The sequence below is a fragment of the Podarcis raffonei genome, chromosome 16 (genome assembly GCF_027172205.1).
Source record: "Podarcis raffonei isolate rPodRaf1 chromosome 16, rPodRaf1.pri, whole genome shotgun sequence".
Classification (NCBI taxonomy): Eukaryota; Metazoa; Chordata; class Lepidosauria; order Squamata; family Lacertidae; genus Podarcis; species Podarcis raffonei.
Window position 1 is genome coordinate 813,547 of NC_070617.1, and position 18,330 is coordinate 831,876.

Sequence of the window (18,330 nt, forward strand, 5' to 3'; positions counted from 1 at the left end):
ACCACATAACACCATTCCTGAAAGATCTTCATTGGCTCCCATTACGTTTCTGAGCACAATTCAAAGTGTTGGTGCTGACCTTGAAAGCCCTAAACCAAGCATAGGCAAACTTGGCCCTCCAGATGTTTTCGGACTACAACTCCCATCATCTCTAGCTAACAGGACCAGTGGTCAGGGATGATGGGAGTTGTAGTCCCAAAACATCTGGAGGCCAAGTTTGCCTATGCCTGCCCTAAACGGCCTCAAAGGGCCAGCAGACCTGATGAAGCGTCTCCACCCCCATCGTCCAGCCCAGACACTGAGGTCCAGCTCCGAGGGCGTTCTGGTGGTTCCCTCCCTGCGAGAAGTGAGGTTATAGGGAACCAGACAGAGTGCCTTCTTGGTGGTGGCTCCCACCCTGTGGAACGCCCTCCCATCAGATGTCAAGGCAACAAACAACTATTTTACTTTTAAAAGACAACTGAAGACAGCCCTGTTTAGGGAAGTTTTAAATGTCTGACACTGTATTGTTTTTAATATTCAGTTGGAAGCCGCCCAGAGTGGCTGGGGAAACTGAGCCAGATGGGTGGGGTATAAATAAATTATTATTATTATTATTATTATTATTATTATTATTATTATTATTATTTCTCAAAAGTGGCCAGCTGGGTGCCCCAAAAGGAATCTCCCAAGTGGGACCCTGAGCACAACAGCAGCTCTGCAGTTCCCCGCCACATGTTATTCTGTGGTAGATTGCTCTTGGGCATGGAGGTTCTGCTATCAGAGCAGGCCTCCGCATGGCGTGCCTGGCCTTCTGGATCAGGCCAGCGTCCCATCTAGTCCCAGACTCCTGTTCTCACAGAGGCCAACCGAATGTCCCAAGTGGAATCCCGCAAGCGGGCCCTGGGTGCAAGAGAAGCAGCAGCGCTCTCCTTGCTTGCAGTGAGGGCAGCAACTGGGATTTGCGCTTCTCGTGCCCCAAACAGACGTTGACGAAACGAGGTCTGCAGAGTGGATCCGCCGCTGGAAATGCAGAGGAAGCGTCTTGGAGAAGCCAGGGAGGCGGAAAGGGGTTCAGGGGTTTACCTGGAGGTCGTCTGCGTTCTTTGCCAAGCCGCTGAGCGTCTCTTTCAGGCAGGAAGTGAACTCCTGCTGGGAGCTGGAGTCGCTTCCTGCAAAAAAGCGAGGGAGAAAAGTGTTTAAGAGACCCCGGGAGAGGAAAATGCATTTGGTTTTAAAATGAAAAAAATATTATTTCTATATTCAGACCATTTCTATACCACTTAATAAGTTTTCTTAAATATATAAATCTCTTAAGTGGTACACGGAAACCTAAAGCGACGACTAACAACTTGAACAACAAATTGTACAAAAATATAAAGCCACACACACATGAAGCAGCTTTAATCTGGTGTTTCAACTTATGCAAGTCTTAAAGCACTGTCGTAATTTTTTCTTGATTTTACCGTTTTATCTTTTTGGTAAATCGCTTTGAGGGATGTCGTTTCTTTACACAATCAAGCAGTGCATAATTTTTACGAAATAAATAACCCGGCGTCAGTTCCTTCCGCTTCTGACACACCTGCCCTCTCGGCCTCTTTGCTCTCACCCAGGAGCCAGGATGCAACCTCACCGCTCCCCCTGTCTTTATTCTGAAAGGGCACCGGAAACCCTGCAATGGGAATTTGGAGACCCCAAGGGCCTGATGCTTGCTTGAGGCAAGAAGGGGTTCCCACAGAACACCAATGAACTGCCATGGCAAAGGTAGCAATTCTGTGCTGAGTTGTCCTGGTGCCCCCAAATCCATCCGTCGGAAAAGTTGCTTGGAGTCGAGCAATGCTGGCATTCTGACTCAAGGTCATGAAGAACTTTCCAGGGGTAAGAGCCATTGGATAGAGGAGCAGGCAACCTCGGAAGGCGGTGGGCGAGATCTCTTTCAGAGACTGGATGGGCATCGGGCCAGGGAACCTTTAGCTGTGATTCCAACTGTAAAGGTAAAGGTAAAGGGACCCCTGACCGTTAGGTCCAGTCGTGGCCGACTCTGGGGTTGCGGCGCTCATCTCGCTTTACTGGCCGAGGGAGCCGGCGTTCAGTTTCCGGGTCATGTGGCCAGCATGACGAAGCCGCTTCTGGCAAACCAGAGCAGCGCACGGACATGCCGTTTACCTTCCCGCCGAAGCAGTACCTAGTTATCTACTTGCACTTTGACGTACTTTCGAACTGCTAGGTGGGCAGAAGCAGGGACCGAGCAACAGGAGCTCACCCCGTCATGGGGATTCGAACCGCCGACCTTCTGATCGGCAAGTCCTAGGCTCTGTGGTTTAACCCACAGCGCCACCCACGTCCCCACGTTCTGCAGTTCTACGTGTAGCAACAACAACAGCAGCTCTCCTGGCCAAATTCTGTGTGACTGCCATAAAACTTAGGGAACAAGCTGTACTACCCAAATGATTAAGGTTTTAAATGACAATTTTAGGTTACATTTTAGTGATCAAGATTTAATGTATATTTTTAACTGCCACTATATCCGAATTGTCTCTGTTATACCCAATTGCAATTCAATGTATTCCTGCTGTGTTTTATGATTTTCCTGATACTGTAAGTGAGCCAGAACTGGTCTGTGGCCATAATAATAAAATTCATTCATTCATTCAAATTCAGCTCTCCTTCGCTGGAGGTTTTTAAGCAGAAGTTGGAAGCCCACACAGCATTTTCAAAGCAACACCAGTTTGAACTCACACAGCTGAGGCTGCGGTTAGAAAATGCATGGATCTCTTTGGGGCATTGAGGCATTTTTAGCTAACCAGTGAGAGTCCGTGTGTGTGTGTGTTTTGAAGAGCATTCTTTTCAAAGAGCCCCTTTCAGGGTGTCAGTTTTAACACATATTTTTTATTTAAGTAACAGCATAGCGGTAATATCTCTTGATTGATGTAAAGCAGGATGAAAGGTGCTGGGTCTAATGTTCAGATGGAGGCCTCCTAGCTTTGATTCATAAATGTGTGATGCTTAGGGTGGGTGAGAAAGCACCACCACATTTATTTTGAGACGCGTGAAAGTCTTCGTTTTGAGAAGGACGGGGTGCGAGTGTGGACTGCTGTCCTCCAGATTCGGCGGCACTGCACAACATTCTGGGATGTTGTCTCCTGGAATTGTGGAGTTGGAAGGGAGCCCCAGGGCTCATCTAGTCCAGCCCCCAGCAATACAGAAATTTCAGCTAAAGCACCCAGGGCTGATGGCCATCCGACCTCTGCTTAGAAAACTCCAAGGAAGGAAAGTCCGCAACCTTCCGAGGGAGACCCTTCCACTGTTGAGCAGCTCTTACTGTCAGAATCTCCTTCCTTGTAACTTGAAGCCGTGGGTGCGAGTCCTGCCCTCCAGAGCAGGAGAAAACAAGCTGCTTCCATTTTCCATGTGACAGCCCTTAAGATATCTGTTCTCCAGGCTAAGCTGTCAGGAGCTTGTCCTACACTCGAGTAGGACCCTGGCAGAGACACATGCCCGACTGGCACGTTCCTTCTCTCCTGGTCGATCATTTGGGAGCTTCAAAATCTTTCTTCAGCCCGAACATCATAGCGACTGATGCCAACTGACACCGGCACAGTTAGGGATCCGCAGAGTTTGCACATTTCGCTTTACAGACCTCAGCAATTCAGCATTTTGGCTAATCTATTTACATATAAACACACACGGAGCACTGCAACATGGCTCCCTCTCTCTCTAGCATCAAACAGCAAAGAGAAAAAGAACAAAGGACAATAGTCCCACTTCACGGAACACAGGAACACAAACATCCTGTCTCCGTCACTTCCCACTCGGTGGAGTCAAAACATATACCGTCATGTGATAGACAACAATCCCATGACTGCAATCACGGAGCAGGAATTCTAACATCCGCAGCTCCCTCAGCCATTCCTTAGCATCCAGACCCTTGACCATCTCAGTCACCCTCCTCTGCACACGCTCCATCTTTTCAATATCCTCCTCCAATGCAGGTGCCCAGAACTGGACACTGGACTCCAGGAGGGGTCTGACCAAGGCAGAATAGAGTGGGACTATCACTTCCCTTGGGACGTGGGTGGCGCTGTGGGTTAAACCACAGAGCCTAGGACTTGCCGATCTGAAGGTCGGCGGTTCGAATCCCCGCGACGGGGTGAGCTCCCGTTGCTCGGTCCCTGCTCCTGCCAACCTAGCAGTTCGAAAGCACGTCAAAGTGCAAGTAGATAAAGAGGTACCGCTCTGGTGGGAAGGTAGACGGTGTTTCCGTGCGCTGCTCTGGTTCGCCAGAAGCGGCTTACTCCTGCTGGCCACATGACCCGGAAGCTGTACGCCGGCTCCCTCGGCCAATAAAGCGAGATGAGCGCCGCAACCCCAGAGTCGGCCACAACTGGACCTAATGGTCAGGGCTCCCTTTCCCTTTTTATCCCTTCCCTTGATCTGGGCACAGACTCTTCTCTTTCTAGCAATGCCCAGCTGGAGGAGCAAGTTCAGACCCTGCCTGGCTCTCCCCTAAGAAGAGGGGCAGAGAAAGAGGATCTCAAGAAACTCCCCAAAAGCAACTCGCTCACCGACTCTGCCTGCTGCTTCGGAGAGCTTCTGGAACTGCTCCACCAGGTGGGGTTCCTCCTCGGCCAACTCCTTCATGGCCTTCTCAAACTCGGCAGTGGCCTGGGAGGCCAGTTCGCTATCGAAGAGGTCCTGGAAGAACTTCTCCTGCGAGGCGAAGAGGGAATCCTGGGAAGAGAAAAGGTGAAATGGGTGAGTCGAGCAGTGGGGCTCAGCACCCCCTGGATTTAAGCAGAGGGGAAGCCCTGAGTCTTGCCACTGACCAACATGAATAGCCCACAAAACATTTGCCTAGGCAGCTGCCTAAGTCCAGGGCCAAAAGGAGAATAAATCAATCTGTTCTTAAGAACTTTCCTGTCCTTTACTAAGGAACCATAGGCATTTTTGCTTGGCATCGTAGGGGAGGATATTAACAGACAGGATTATAAATTGTTTTTATATGCAACAACAGCAGCAAGAATATTTATTGGCACAAGAATGGAAGCAAGAAGAATTACTGACGAAAGAAGAATGGCAAATGAAATTAATGGACGATGCAGAATTAGATAAATGAACAGGAAGGATTCGAAACCTGCGGGATCAGAGATTCTTGGAGGACAGGAATAAATATTTGAACTATTTGAAAAGCAATTGTGATAAACAGATTATGCTAGTAGGACTGCAAGAAGTTCTGTAAGGAGGGCTTTGTGCAATATTCAAGGAAGACTTTGATACAATATATTAGATAAGGACGATTAAAAGTAATAGAGAAATTAAGAAATGCAGAACAAGTCATAAAGAATGGAAAATCTTCAGAGGTTGTTGACGGAAGTCTAAATTACTGTATAAGATAAGAAGTTATGTTAAATGATTGTTGGAACTTATATGTTTAAATTATATAATATATATATATAGTTTTTAAGCAGATGGGAAGCCCTGAGTCTTGCCACCGACCAACATGAATAGCTCACAAAACATTTGCCTGGGCAGCTGGCTAAGTCCAGGGCCAAAAGGAAAATAAATCAATCGGTTCTTAAGAACTTTCCTGTCCACTCGCCTGGAAACAAAACTCACTCACCAGAGGAGAGCATGGCCAGGAGCCATTTAGGAGCTCAAAACAACGCCACGCTTGGCCCTCTCACATCCTCACAAGTTCTTGTGTGGCCTAATGGGCCCATTTTACAGAGCGGGAACTGCAAATTGTTCTCAGGATCAAGAACCTGGGTAGGCAGCCTAAGGCCCGGGGGCCGGATCCGGCCCAATCGCCTTCTAAATCGGCCCGCAGACGGTCCAGGAATCGGCGTGTTTTTACATGAGTAGAATGTGTCTTTTTATTTAAAATGCATCTGTGGGTTATTTGTGGGGCGTAGGAATTCATTCTTTTTTCTCCCCCCCCCAAAAAAAATATAGTCCGGCCCCCCACAAGCTCTGAGGGACAGTGGACTGGCCCCCTGCTGAAAAAGTTCGCTGACCCCTGATCTAGAAGCTGTAGGCTGTTTCAGCAATGGGGAGAAGAAGCAACGGGGAGTCGGAGGTCCTGTCCATGTGCGACCCTCTCCCCCTGCCGAGCCAAGACCCCCAAGGTCCGTCTCCTTGGGAGCAAGGGGCTGCCCTCCCTCCCCCAGCTGCCCCACACATTCCCAGGGGGGCGCTCAGGTCGCCTGCCCTACCTTGGCAGCATCTCCAGGCGATTTCTCAGAGACGCTGCCGTCCCCGACGGAGGCAGTTGAAGGGGGAGGCGATGGGACTGGCTTGGCCTTGTCAAAGTCATCGAGGGCACCTAGAGGGGGGGGGGGAGAAAGAAGAGTGATGATGCAAGGCAGGGGGGGGGGCATTATTGAAACAGCCGCCCCCTCCCGAGGGAGCAGACGTGAGCAGGTATGCCGCCCTGAGGCTGGGGAGGGCAGGATATAAATAAAAATTTATTATTCATTATTTATTATCTCCCCAAAATCCAGAAGGCAAGAGAGGGGTTTCTTTGCTGGGGGGCCCAGGGGGGAGGAATTTCCCCAAGGAAAAGGCCTTTCTGGGGGCTTCCCAGCACACAATGGTGCAGGAAGACCCCCACCCCAATGTTTCCCAAAGGGGGCAATATCACTCCCTGGGGGGGGGGGCGGGGACGCTGTAATGCTCCAGGGGGCGGGAGCAGCAATTGGAGGGGGGCATTAAATAAAAATAAGGAAGCAGTGGAAGAATAAAATTTTGAACAACCGTCTGTACACATTTCATCTGTTGCATAATGACGCTGACTGATGCAACATAAAGTCACAGTGATTATTTTCCAAATAAACACACAAAATGCAAGTTTTATAACCGATCAGCGGCCGAGTTGGCCGAATGTTGCCACGTTTTGATAAATAATGTTATAATTTCAAGCTCCAAGGTGCCTTATTTACAACATCTTTCTTTTTTTCTTTCCTTCTCCTCCTGCGATGAGGCTACATTTTAATATTTTAATGTTTCAATATTTTAATGTTGTATTTTAATTTTGCTTTTAAGTTGTAATCATTCAACTTGTTTTTATTATTGCTTGTAAGCCGCTCTGAGCCCGGCCTTGGCTGGGGAGGGCGGGGTATAGATAAAAATTATTATTATTATTATTATTATTACTACGTTGCAGGACGTTGTATGGAAATATAGATACATAAAAGATTTGTCACTGCTGCATTTCTCTCTTCACTTAAAGTAGGCAAATTTAATGGCCAAATCCGCTTCCAATCTCCTCCTTAAACCGCCCAGATCCTGAGCAGAATCTCTTTTCCAGACTCTACCTTGGAAGGAAGGAGCGAGTGCGAGGAGACATTGTGGGAAGAGGGGACCCGGAGGCCAGGATCCTGCCGCTATTGAGCTCCAGGCAGATCCTGGCTCCAGTTTGCCTAAGCAAAAGCGGGTTTTTTAAAAGGACGGAAAGCCCAAACGTTAAATCTGGCAGGGCTGCAAAATGACAGAAAACCTGCAAGGATCATCTCTGACACACTAAAGTCCTTACGAAAGGAGATAAAAGTTCAAAGCAGTGACGCAACTGAAGGCGAGAACCACCTCCAGACTCTTGCCTCACCCAAGAGGATCACGTTGCCAGCGTTGCGTTGAGCAACAACAACAATCCCTGCTGAATAGGGGCGCTGGATGAGGTCCTGGGAAAGGCCCGGGTTCAAATCCTGCCACTCCGCCAGGGAGGAGTGTGACCGCTGCCTTTCAACCTCACAAGGTTGTCGTGGGATTAAAGTGGGGGGGGCAACGCACGCCACCTTGGGGAAAAGGTGGGTTAAATGTGCCCCACAGCAAAACGTGCATCGCATTCTTATTTTTTTGCTATTTATGTATTGATTCATAAAATCGATATACCACTGATTGTGTTAAAATAATTGATCCTCATAAAGAGCAAAACAATGAAGTTATCGTGGGAAACAGTTAAAAGCAGCTGTTGGAAACATTCAAAATATAATTAAAATCAACAATGAGCTAAAAGTTAAGACACATGTACCGACGAAAGAAGACTGGAGGATGAAACTGATGGACTATGCAGAACTAGATAAACTAACAGGAAGAATTCGAAACCGGCGGGACCAGAGATTCACAGAAGCCTGGCATAAATTTACGGACTATCTGAAAAGTAGTTGTGATGACCAAATTACATGTGTAGGTTTACAGGAAGTTTTGTAAGATTAATAATTGGAATTATTGCTTTATTGAATGAAAAGGATGATGTTAGTTATGATAATTAAGGCAATATGAATTTAAGAAATGAAGAACAAATTATAAAAATGGAAGATCATCAGAGGTGCTGATGGAAGTCCCAAAAAATTGTATAAGAGATGAAATTTTGTGCAATTAATATGTTTGAAAATTATATATATATATAAATAAGACACATGTAAACATTCTGCATATCTGAATAGTCATGTTTAAACAAAAATGTTTATAGCAGGCGCTGTAAAGAGTACAGCGAAGGCCCCATCAAGAGGCAGGGAGTTCCACAGGGTGGGTGCCAACACACTAAGATGCTGGTTTCTTACGGATGCAGAATGGGTGCCGTACGGCCCCTGCACCAGTGCCAGCTCTGCAGATTGTGTTGATTTAGCAGAGTGGGCGTATATGGCGTAAGATGATCTCTGGTCCTAAGCTGTTAAGGGCTTATATTGTAATATCCTGAATTTGTCGTGGCAGCAAGAAAGGGCAAGGCACAAAGTCATGAGTGCCAGGTGCGAATGAGCCCCAGGCAGGAGGGTCACCTGCTGCCCCAGAGGAGCCTCACCCCCCCCCGCACCAGCCCAAGCAGAAACCCTAGAAGTGTGGAGTCGCAAGGGACCCCCAAGGGTCATCCAGTCCAACCCCCTGCAATGCAGGAATCTCAGCTAAATCATACACAACACGTGGCCACCCAACCTCTGCTTTAAAATCTCCAGGGGGAGTGAATCATGTGGGGATGGGAAGAGGGGGCACTGGGCCCAGCGATGGGGGTCTCGGTCCACTCAGCCAAGAGGGCATTTATTTGAATTTGGGGAGGTGGGGCAGAGTTTCGACTCTTCCTGCTGGGACACGTTATGAGAGACCTTCCCACGTGCATACACACATATACAGGCTTCTAACCAGGGAGAGAAATAAGCAGCATATGGGGCGGCCCCCCTTAGGGAGAAAATGTGGGGAGAGTCTCTTTAAACGCCCCCGCCGCGGGGGTTCTCTTTGGGATGTGTGAACAGGGGAGGCGTGGGGGGTGGGAGTCAACCCCCGTGTCAGATCCTTTGGGGGGAAGGTGGGGGAGTGAGGGGGGAGCCTCTCCCCCCATCTACACGCACCTGCCCCCCAAATCAGCCGGAGAGGCCTGGCAGGCGGCAGCCCCAAGGTCAAGGTCCTTTGCGGGGAGGCTCTCTTTTCCCCCGCCCCCCTGCGGGGTGGGGCAGACCCAGACCCTTCTCACCCCACGGCCTGACACGCGTGTCGCGACCCTGATCGTGTGAACGGGGGTGGGGGAGGGAAGAGGGCAGTTTCGGGGCGGGGCTTGCGTGGGACTTGGAGGGGGTCCCCCTCCAGCCCCCGACCACCCCGGGGTCTCCCCTTTCCTTACTCTCGAGGAGCTCCTCCAGCTCCGCGTCCTGCTGCTGCTGCTCTTGCGGGGCGGGCGCCGCCATGTCTGCCGGGAGGGAGGCGGGGAAGCCGGGCAGGAAAGCGCCGCGGAGCCTCGGCCTCCTCCGCCTCCTTCTCGGGCGGAGCCAGCGGAGCCTCGCCTTCCCTTCCGCTCCTCCGCCCTCCGGGATCGGGGCCCTTCCGCTTCTGCGCGGAGCCCAATGGGTCTACTCTGAGCAGGGCACAGCCGGCAGCTTCTCACTGCGAGCCTCTTGCAGGAATTTGTGTATAAGTTGTGGGGGTTGCCCCTCCAGCAGATCTCATGCACATGAAGCCCACTACCAAAATTAGCACAATCACTTTTGTGACTTTTGTGACTTGTCCCCACAAAACACTTCATCACAGTTTCTTCCTATCTATTTAAAGGGCCTCTGCTGCACAATACCAAATGTAAGAATTCACTGATAAATGTGTCTCTGTACTGGCTCACGGGGAAAACTACAGAAATTCATCTAGACCTGTGAGCTCAGCTCCTCAGCAGCCCCTCTGCCTGAGTGAGAATCCCTGGCCTCCTGATACCTGAGCGCCAGACAGGTTATTCCAGAAAGAGCAAACCCAGATGGAGACAAAAGGGTGGGATGAACTGGGCTGGGAAACAGGGAAATGTAAAGATCTCTTTTGTGACACTTGATGGGTGTTTGGTGGAGGGCAAGGAGAACCATGGGGCAGGGATGCTCAGATTACGGCCACCAGACCTCCCCTTTCATGATGTATGAGTGATGTCATTTGGGGGGTGTAACATGGGGATTAAAGGTAAAGGGACCCCTGACCATTAGGTCCAGTCGGGCCGACTCTGGGGTTGCGGCGCTCATCTCGCTTTATTGGCCAAGGGAGCCGGCGTACAGCTTCCGGATCATGTGGCCAGCAGGACTAAGCCGCTTCTGGCGAACCAGAGCAGCGCACGGAAACGCCGTTTACCTTCCCGCTGGAGTGGTACCTATTTATCTACTTCCACTTTTGTGCTTTCGAACTACTAGGTTGGCAGGAGCTGGGATGGAGCAACGGGAGCTCACCCTGTCACGGGGATTTGAACCGCCGACCTTCTGATCAGCAACTCCTAGGCTCTGTGGTTTAACCCACAGCACCACCCTCGTCCCCAACATGGGGATTAGCAGCTAATAAAAGTTTGGGTTCTCTCTTGTTTGGGGCTTCCATCTTGTTCCACCTGGTGGCAGGTGGGAGTCCTGTCGCAACAGTCTTCAGTAAAGACCAAGCCTACTGGCTGCTGTTTTGCTCTGGTATTCCTGGCTGGTGTCCTTGTTTTTTTGTCCAAGGAGCCCTCAGATTTCTCCGTTAACAAGCCAAAGATAATAGGAAGGAATCGTAGTTTGGAAGGGACCCCCAAAGGTCATCTAGTCCAACCCGCTGCAACCGCAGGGGGGTGCAGCCGAAGGATCCGCTTGGGCTGAGAGAGGCGCCCCCTGGAGGAACCCAGAGGCAGGGGCCCGTGTCTCCCCAGGGTGCAATTTGCTTCTGCAAGGCAGGTGAAAGGGGGTCGGGATGCGAAACATGCTTGTTTGCAGGAAAGCCTCAGCTGGAAGAGGAGGGTCAAAAAAACCCAGGACGCCCTTGAACCCAGGGCTGCTCCCCTCCCTTCCTTTGCATTTCCTCCAAGGAGCTCAGATCAAAATGAGCAGATAACTGCAAAGGTTGCTAGGTTCATAGCAGGGGCAATCAGAATAAGGGCCACTGACGGCTGATTCAGGACTTTAAATTGTGCTCTTATATCAAATTTTCTTTTCTGCGTATACTGTAATGTTTTACTGTTGCTATGGCCATTGGCTAATGCAAATAAAGTTTAGATAGACACAGACAGACAGATAATTTATTACAGTCGGAGACCAGCTTATAAAACTTACTTGGGGTTTTTATCTTATCTCAGGCAGATCACATCTTGTTTGAATCATGTTTGCCAGTATGCATGAGGCTTCTCCCTTCCAACACTTATGGGACAACCGTACTGTGCAACTGGCCAGAGGAGCAGGACCTCCTCTGAAATTATTCTTCTCATCTTCCTCTAAGGAGCTCAGGGAAGTTGTGGTGGTTGCATTAGATCAGCCATGTCCAAAGTCTGTTTCGGGGGCCTAATCCGGCCCCTGTGGCAGTTTATTTCCTGCGGTAAAATCCTAAAAAACCCTCAAGAAATTCAATCTTAAAAAAAGGTCAACAACTTTGGTCGGCCCCCATGGCCCTTCACTTCATCACATCTGGCCCTCTGAAAAAAGTTTGGATGGCACTGCTTAGATATTCCCAGCGCCTTCCTCCTCCTCCCCCTTTGTCCAAGGTGTCTTCATCACCATCTTCCATCTTCAACGCCAGCAGCTCAGGGGGCAGAAGAGGGGCTTCCTCCACCTTGCTTTTGGGCACCCTGAGCTGCGTGTTTTTAGGAACACCCCCTCCACCACTGAAAGTCACTTCCAAAGTGTTCAAACTCCTGGTGGGACGATGGAAGGAATCACGACGGAAAACCCATTTTGTAGCTGTTCCTTTTTGGTGCCCCACGACCCGCCTCGCCGAGAGCGCGCCCTGGAAAACTGCTTTGGCAATGGGCGGCCCACCCTGCAGGGGTGGCGGGGGGGGCCTTGAGAGAACAGGCGAGGGTGCTGCCAAGGCTTGGTTGCCATGGCAACTGCGGCCCACTACTCAGGCCAAAGCCAGAGCCCCGTTTTGAGGGGGCTGCCCCGGGTCTCCTAAGCAGCTGAGGCGAAGATGGGGGCTGTCACCTGCTCCCCCCCAAAGTGGGCACGGAGCTCCCAGCCCCCTCCTCAAATCCTTCCCCTCCAGGGAGACCCTCTCACTTATCCCTTACAGCGGTTCTCAACCTGCGGGTCCCCAGATGTTGCTGGACTACAAATCCCATCATCCCCGAGCTCTGGCCTTGCTAGCTATAATAATAATAATTTATTATTTATACCCCACCCATCTGACTGGGCTTCCCCAGCCACTCTGGGCGGCTTCCAACAAAACATTAAAAAACCGTAATACATCAAACATTAAAAGCTTCCCTAAACAGGGCTGCCTTCAGATGTCTTCTTAAAGTCTGGTAGTTGTTGTTCTCTTTGACATCTGGTGGGAGGGCGTTCCATAGAGCGGGTGCCACTACTGAGAAGCCCTCTGCCTGGTTCCCTGTAACTTGGCTTCTCGCAGGGAGGGAACCGCCAGAAGGCCCTCGGAGCTGGACCTCAGTGTCCGGGCAGAACGATGGGGGTGGAGATGCTCCTTCAGGTCTACTGGGCCTTTGAGGCTGTTTAGGGCGGTCGGTGGTTTGAATCCCCCCGACGGGGTGAGCTCCCGGTGCTCGGTCCCTGCTCCTGCCACCCTAGCAGTTCAAAAGCACGTCAAAGTGCAAGTAGATAAATAGGTACCACTCCGGCGGGAAGGTAAACAGCGTTTCCGTGCGCTGCTCTGGTTCGCCAGAAGCGGCTCAGTCATGCTGGCCACATGACCCGGAAGCTGCACGCCGGCTCCCTCGGCCAATAAAGCGAGAAGAGCGCCGCAACCCCAGAGTCGGCCTAATAATAATAATAATAATAATAATAATTTATTATTTATACCCCGCCCATCTGGCTGAGTTTCCCCGGCCACTCTGGGCTCCCAATCAGTGTTAAAAACAGTACAGCGTTACATATTAAAAACTTCCCTGAACAGGGCTGCCTTAAGATGTCTTCTGAATGTCAGGTAATTAATTATCTCTTTGACATCTGCTGGGAGGGCGTTCCACAGGGCGGGCGCCACTTCCGAGAAGGCCCTCTGTCTGGTTCCCTGTAGCCTCACTTCTTGCAATGAGGGAACCGCCAGAAGGCCCTCGGTGCTGGATCAGGGCTCCCTTTACCTTTACTTTAGGGCTTTCAAGGTCAGCACCAACACTTTGAATTGTGCTTGGAAAGCTAATCTGGGGGCCCACAGGCTGAGAAAGGCTGCAAGTCAGGACTCTTCATAATAGCCCATTGCACCAACTTTGAGCCCCCCCCGAGTTAGGGACCCCCCTCCCACCTCCCATATCCTGCAGTCTGAACCTCAGTTGCCCAACGTGCATTTCCGGCCCCCACCCTCTCACTGCAGTCCCACTGCACCCCCAACCCTCTCCCCATTCAATCCAGGTCTGCCCCCCACCCTCACGGTCAGGGATATTCCCTCCCCTCAAGCAGATGCCCACCAAAAGACCCCCCCACACACACACACAGGGGTCCCTCCCTGGCACTCCACCCCCACCAGAACAACCCCTATAGAGCCCCCTCTCTCTTAGGGGCCTTATAGCGCTTGCCCCCTCCTTCACACTTGGAGCCAAAGGCAGCGGACGGGGGGGGGGGGGGTCCTGTTTCTGTCCTTTCAGCCCTTCCAGTTTCCTCCGCTCCATTTTTGGTGAAAGGAAAAAATCCGCACAGACGGGAGGTCAAATAATATTTTACTTTGCCCCCCCCACTTTTCTTAAAAAACAAAAAAACAAAAACCACAAACCTTTACCATCGGAAGGAAGAAAATAAAATTGGCTTTTAGCGGATTGAACAGCAAACAGTCTGGCATCTTTTTTTTTTTTAAACATATATATATATCTATATATATATCTATATATAATCTTCTATGCCTCATCCACCTGTTTCAGCAAGCGGGGGCGGGGGGGGGGTTGCGAGGGACTTGCAGCTGGAGCCAGGGAGGCCCCCCAGGAATCTGCACGGCCCGGCCAGGCGGGGGTGGGGGGTCGGGGGGGGGTGGCAAGCCTGAGAACCAAGAGTGGTCGCCTGCCCTCTGCTCCAGCCCAAACGCCGCCTGCACCGTGGCAAAGTCAGAGCGGCCGCGGGAGGAAAGGGCGACTGGGGAGGGGGGCAGATTGTCGTAGCACCAGCAGGGGCCCCCTCCCCAAATAAAACAGCAGAAGCACCCTATCTGCAAGGCAGGTAGCCAGCCTGGGTGCCCCCATAGCCCAGCCCTCGCCCACCTCTCGCGAAGCGAGTGCCAGGGCGGAAGACAGCAATGTTTGTGGGGCGCAGGGCAGCCCTTCTGCCCCGAGAGGGTTTGGGGTGGGGGGCACAGGGGGGCGGCGGCCATTGCCTGCCTGATGCCTTTGGGCTGCTGCTGCCGCTGTCACGCCCTGAGAGTTGCAGTGGTCTTTGCTGCCGCCCCAACCCAGTCTGGGCTACGGGGGCCTTTCTGATCTTCTTCTAGATATCCATCAGGCTAATGGAGGCATATCTTTAAAAAAAACCCAACAACTTTCTCATATATTTACAATAACTCAATGCATATACATACATATTTATATCAAATAAGGTCTGGAAGCAGCTGGGGAATCTCTCCAGAGGGGACGGGGTCTTCCTCACCGTGGAGAGAAAAACAAAAATAAACAAAATGGAAAAAAAGTGCAATTATACAGAATATATTTCCAGCTTTCATGTACATTGGAAAAGCCAGTCTGTGGGGCGCATATGCAGGTGTGCATATGTACGCGATTGATTCAGCGGTTGGGGGGGGGAGCAAATGGAAGCTACCCCCTACCCAAAATGGAAGAGACATGCAGGCAGAGAGAGAGAGAGAGAGAGAGAAGCGGGGGCTCTCTCCACCTTAAGCCCCCCCCAACACTCTCCGGGAGCTTGGCTGTCCCTCCTGGGAAGCCCCTGACGGGGAGAACTCCACAGATATTCTTTCTTTCCAGGGTTCAGATTAATCCAGCATGTGCTTTCCAGGGATTCCAGTTTTCCTTCTGCGCCATCGCAGGTCTTGCCGTTTCTAACGTGGGCCGCTACAGGACCCCCGCCCCCTCCTCAGTTCAACCCAGAGACCCCCAAAGTGGGCAGGGAAGAGGAGGGGGCGGCGATCTGCCCGCGAGCGAGTCCGCCTGCTGCCTTCAGTCCGTCCAGTTGCAAAATGCCCCTTCCTAAAGGGTCACCTCCTGGGGGCTGTCTTCAGAAAGGGAGATCTGGCCTGGAAGGGAGAGAGATGGGGGGACGCTTTAATAATAATAATAATAATAATAATAATAATAATAATAATAATAATAATTTATTATTTGTACCCCGCCCATTTTGCTGGGTCTCCCCAGCCACTCTGGGCGGCTTCCAACAAAGATTAAAAATACATCAAAATGTCACACATTAAAAACTTCCCTGAACAGGGCTGCCTTCAGATGTCTTCTAAATGTCAGGTACAGTGGTACCTCGGGTTAAGAACTTAATTCGTTCTGGAGGTCCGTTCTTAACCTGAAACTGTTCTTAACCCGAAGCACCACTTTAGCTAATGGGGCCTCTTGCTGCCACCGCACGATTTCTGTTCTCACCCTGAAGCAAAGTTCTTAACCCAAGGTACTACTTCTGGGTTAGCGGAGTCTGTAACCTGAAGTGTCTGTAACCCGAGGTACCACTGTAGTTGTTTATCTCTTTGACATCTGGTGGGAGGGGGTTCCACAGGGCGGGCACCACCACCAAGAAGGCCCTCTGCCTGGTTCCCTGTAGTTTCACTTCTCGCAGTGAGGGAACCACCAGAAGGCCCTTGGAGCTGGACCTCAGTGTCTGGGCAGAACAATGGGGGTGGAGATGCTCCTTCAGGTCTACTGGACCAAGGCCGTTTAGGGCTTTAAAGGTCAGCACCAACACTCTGAAGAGCAGCCAAGCACAGCAGGAGTATCTCCCCCTCAGGCGGGGAGGGGTCGGGGAGCCCCCAATCTCCTGCAGGTGGAGAGGTGTCCGCAGCAAAAGAGGAGGGGGCAAACGGGGGGCTTCTTACCCAACGCAGATGCTGCCTCCGCCGGAGATTGTGGGGAGGGCAGAAGGTCCTCATCGCTGGCTCTGGAGACTCGGCGGCTGCCCGGCAGCGGCTGGCTCAGATCCGGCGGCACGCAGCCCACCGGCGTGGAACTGTCTGTGGTAGAGCCGCCACTCAGGGATTGTAGCAGCTCCTGGTGGGCCTTCTCAACATCCTACAAGACCCCAAACAGAGAGAGGGGAAGGTGTAGCGTTCCCAAAACAAGGAAAGATTGGACTCTGATTAATAGAATACACACAAGGCTTGACGAGCAAGACTCTGGGAGGAGTGTGTATAATAATTCCTTGGCCCAGGTGAGTTTTATTCACAAAAGAACTTTTTACACAGTGTTCGTAAGAACCAATCAATTTCCTCTGAGCATTTCAAAAACCCCACGTGCGACAAAGTTAAAGTTAAAACTACAAAAAAACTATTTCCTACTTGAGCATGCATAGTAGTCCAGAGTAATAAAATAGGAATATAAGGAGGAATGCATTCAGCAAAACCCCAGAGGTCATAAACAGGAGAGACAGGATGGCAGTATTTACCATCTCCTTGTGAACTCTCTTCCTGGCCCTTAAGATCTATCTAAAGATTAAACTACATCAAAGTGACCTACTATCTTCATGTACTGAGGATGCCTGAGGAAGCAACTGGTCTGTGTTTCAGAATGCTTATACGTGCCTGTCAGGCGTAAAGAAAGCAAATGGCAGAGATGCAGAGGCTTGTGGGATTTGACCAGAAATTATTGTCCATGAATCAAACCCAGTCAACTCAATGCTTTCATCGCTGACACAATGGCTTGATGCTTTTTTATAATTCCTCATAGTAATCCCATCTGACCACTACAGAAGGGGCCATTAGGGTTGCCTGAGAAGAAGGGCTACTGGGCTTATTTGATTAGGTGTTCCACGTCTTTCCCCCCATTAGGTCCTCAGCTGGAGCGGGGGCTCTTTTTCAGTCAAAGGGCAACCTGACTAGCAAGGCTGGAGACCACCCTCTGTGCCCGCTTTGATCTTCTCCCCGTCCCAATGCACACAGCATTCATTCTCCCAGCCCAATTCAACCCATTGCCCTGCCTCTCACAACAGAGGCCACATGCAGGTGGCTGAAAGCTTTCCTGCTGGTGATAAAGCACCAAGGGTTTCCTTCTTGCCCCCCAAGCCGCCCCCCCCCTCACCTTTAGCCTGGTGAGCTTCAGGGAAAGCTGTTCTATCGTCTGGAAGATGACGTCCACATCCCAGACCACTTGGCTGGAGGGGGAGAGATCTGGGGCGGCTGGCGGGCCTTCCAAGTGGCCAAGCCAGCCTGCTGCCAGGCTCTCCTTGGCACGGTGCCACCTGTGGGGCGGCCTGGCAGCAGGAGGGGAGCTCTTTGGTGGGCTGGAAGGACGGGCTGGCTCCACGGGGCTAGGGCTCCTGGCGTCCGGCTGGCATTCCTCGGGACCCGCCGGCAAGCTCACGTAGAAGTAGTTCCCTGGGGGCAGGGAGAAGGAGGGGAGCGTTAGTCGGAGGGAGACATGGAGGCGCAAAGCAGATGGGGGGGGAGAAACACACTGGGGAAGAGGCATCATGGAGGACAGGCATAGAACACCTGCTTTGCATGCAGAAGGTCCCAGGTTCCATCCCTGGTAGTACAGGTGAAACTCGAAAAATTAGAATATCGTGGAAAAGTTCCTTTCTTTCACCAATTCAACTTCAAAGGTGAAACTAATATAGGAGATAGGCTCGTGACATGCAAAGCAAGATATGTCAAGCCTTGATTTGTTCTACAGGTGAAACTCGAAAAATTAGAATATTGTGGAAAAGTTCCTTTATTTCCGTAATTCAACTTGAAAGGTGAAACTAATATAGGAGATAGACTCGTGACATGCAAAGCGAGGTATGCCAAGCCCTGATTTGTTATCACTGCGATGATCAGCTTATGAAAACCCCAAATTAACCATCTCAG

The 18,330-nt window shown here is 50.9% G+C and overlaps 2 protein-coding genes across 7 annotated transcripts in view; both read right to left on the reverse strand.

Moving 5' to 3' along the window:
• DCAF8 (DDB1 and CUL4 associated factor 8) overlaps nt 1-9,725 on the reverse strand; it is a 41,836-nt gene extending 32,111 nt beyond the window's left edge. The window contains exons 1-4 of one of the 2 annotated variants that reach the window (XM_053368146.1): nt 9,587-9,725; nt 6,192-6,301; nt 4,545-4,710; nt 1,066-1,151 (exon numbers count right to left, since the gene is read on the reverse strand). In XM_053368146.1, the coding sequence (XP_053224121.1) occupies nt 1,066-1,151; nt 4,545-4,710; nt 6,192-6,301; nt 9,587-9,650 (426 nt within the window). In that variant the 5' untranslated portion in view covers nt 9,651-9,725. The remainder of the gene's footprint in view (nt 1-1,065; nt 1,152-4,544; nt 4,711-6,191; nt 6,302-9,586) is intronic. The other variant, XM_053368145.1, reaches the window with a different exon arrangement.
• A 5,111-nt stretch (nt 9,726-14,836) lies between these two features.
• ARHGEF11 (Rho guanine nucleotide exchange factor 11) overlaps nt 14,837-18,330 on the reverse strand; it is a 64,570-nt gene continuing 61,076 nt past the window's right edge. For all 5 annotated transcript variants that reach the window (XM_053368196.1, XM_053368197.1, XM_053368198.1 and 2 more), the window contains 3 exons: nt 17,561-17,856; nt 16,363-16,555; nt 14,837-15,564 (listed from right to left, as the gene is read on the reverse strand). In XM_053368196.1, the coding sequence (XP_053224171.1) occupies nt 15,518-15,564; nt 16,363-16,555; nt 17,561-17,856 (536 nt within the window). In that variant the 3' untranslated portion in view covers nt 14,837-15,517. The remainder of the gene's footprint in view (nt 15,565-16,362; nt 16,556-17,560; nt 17,857-18,330) is intronic.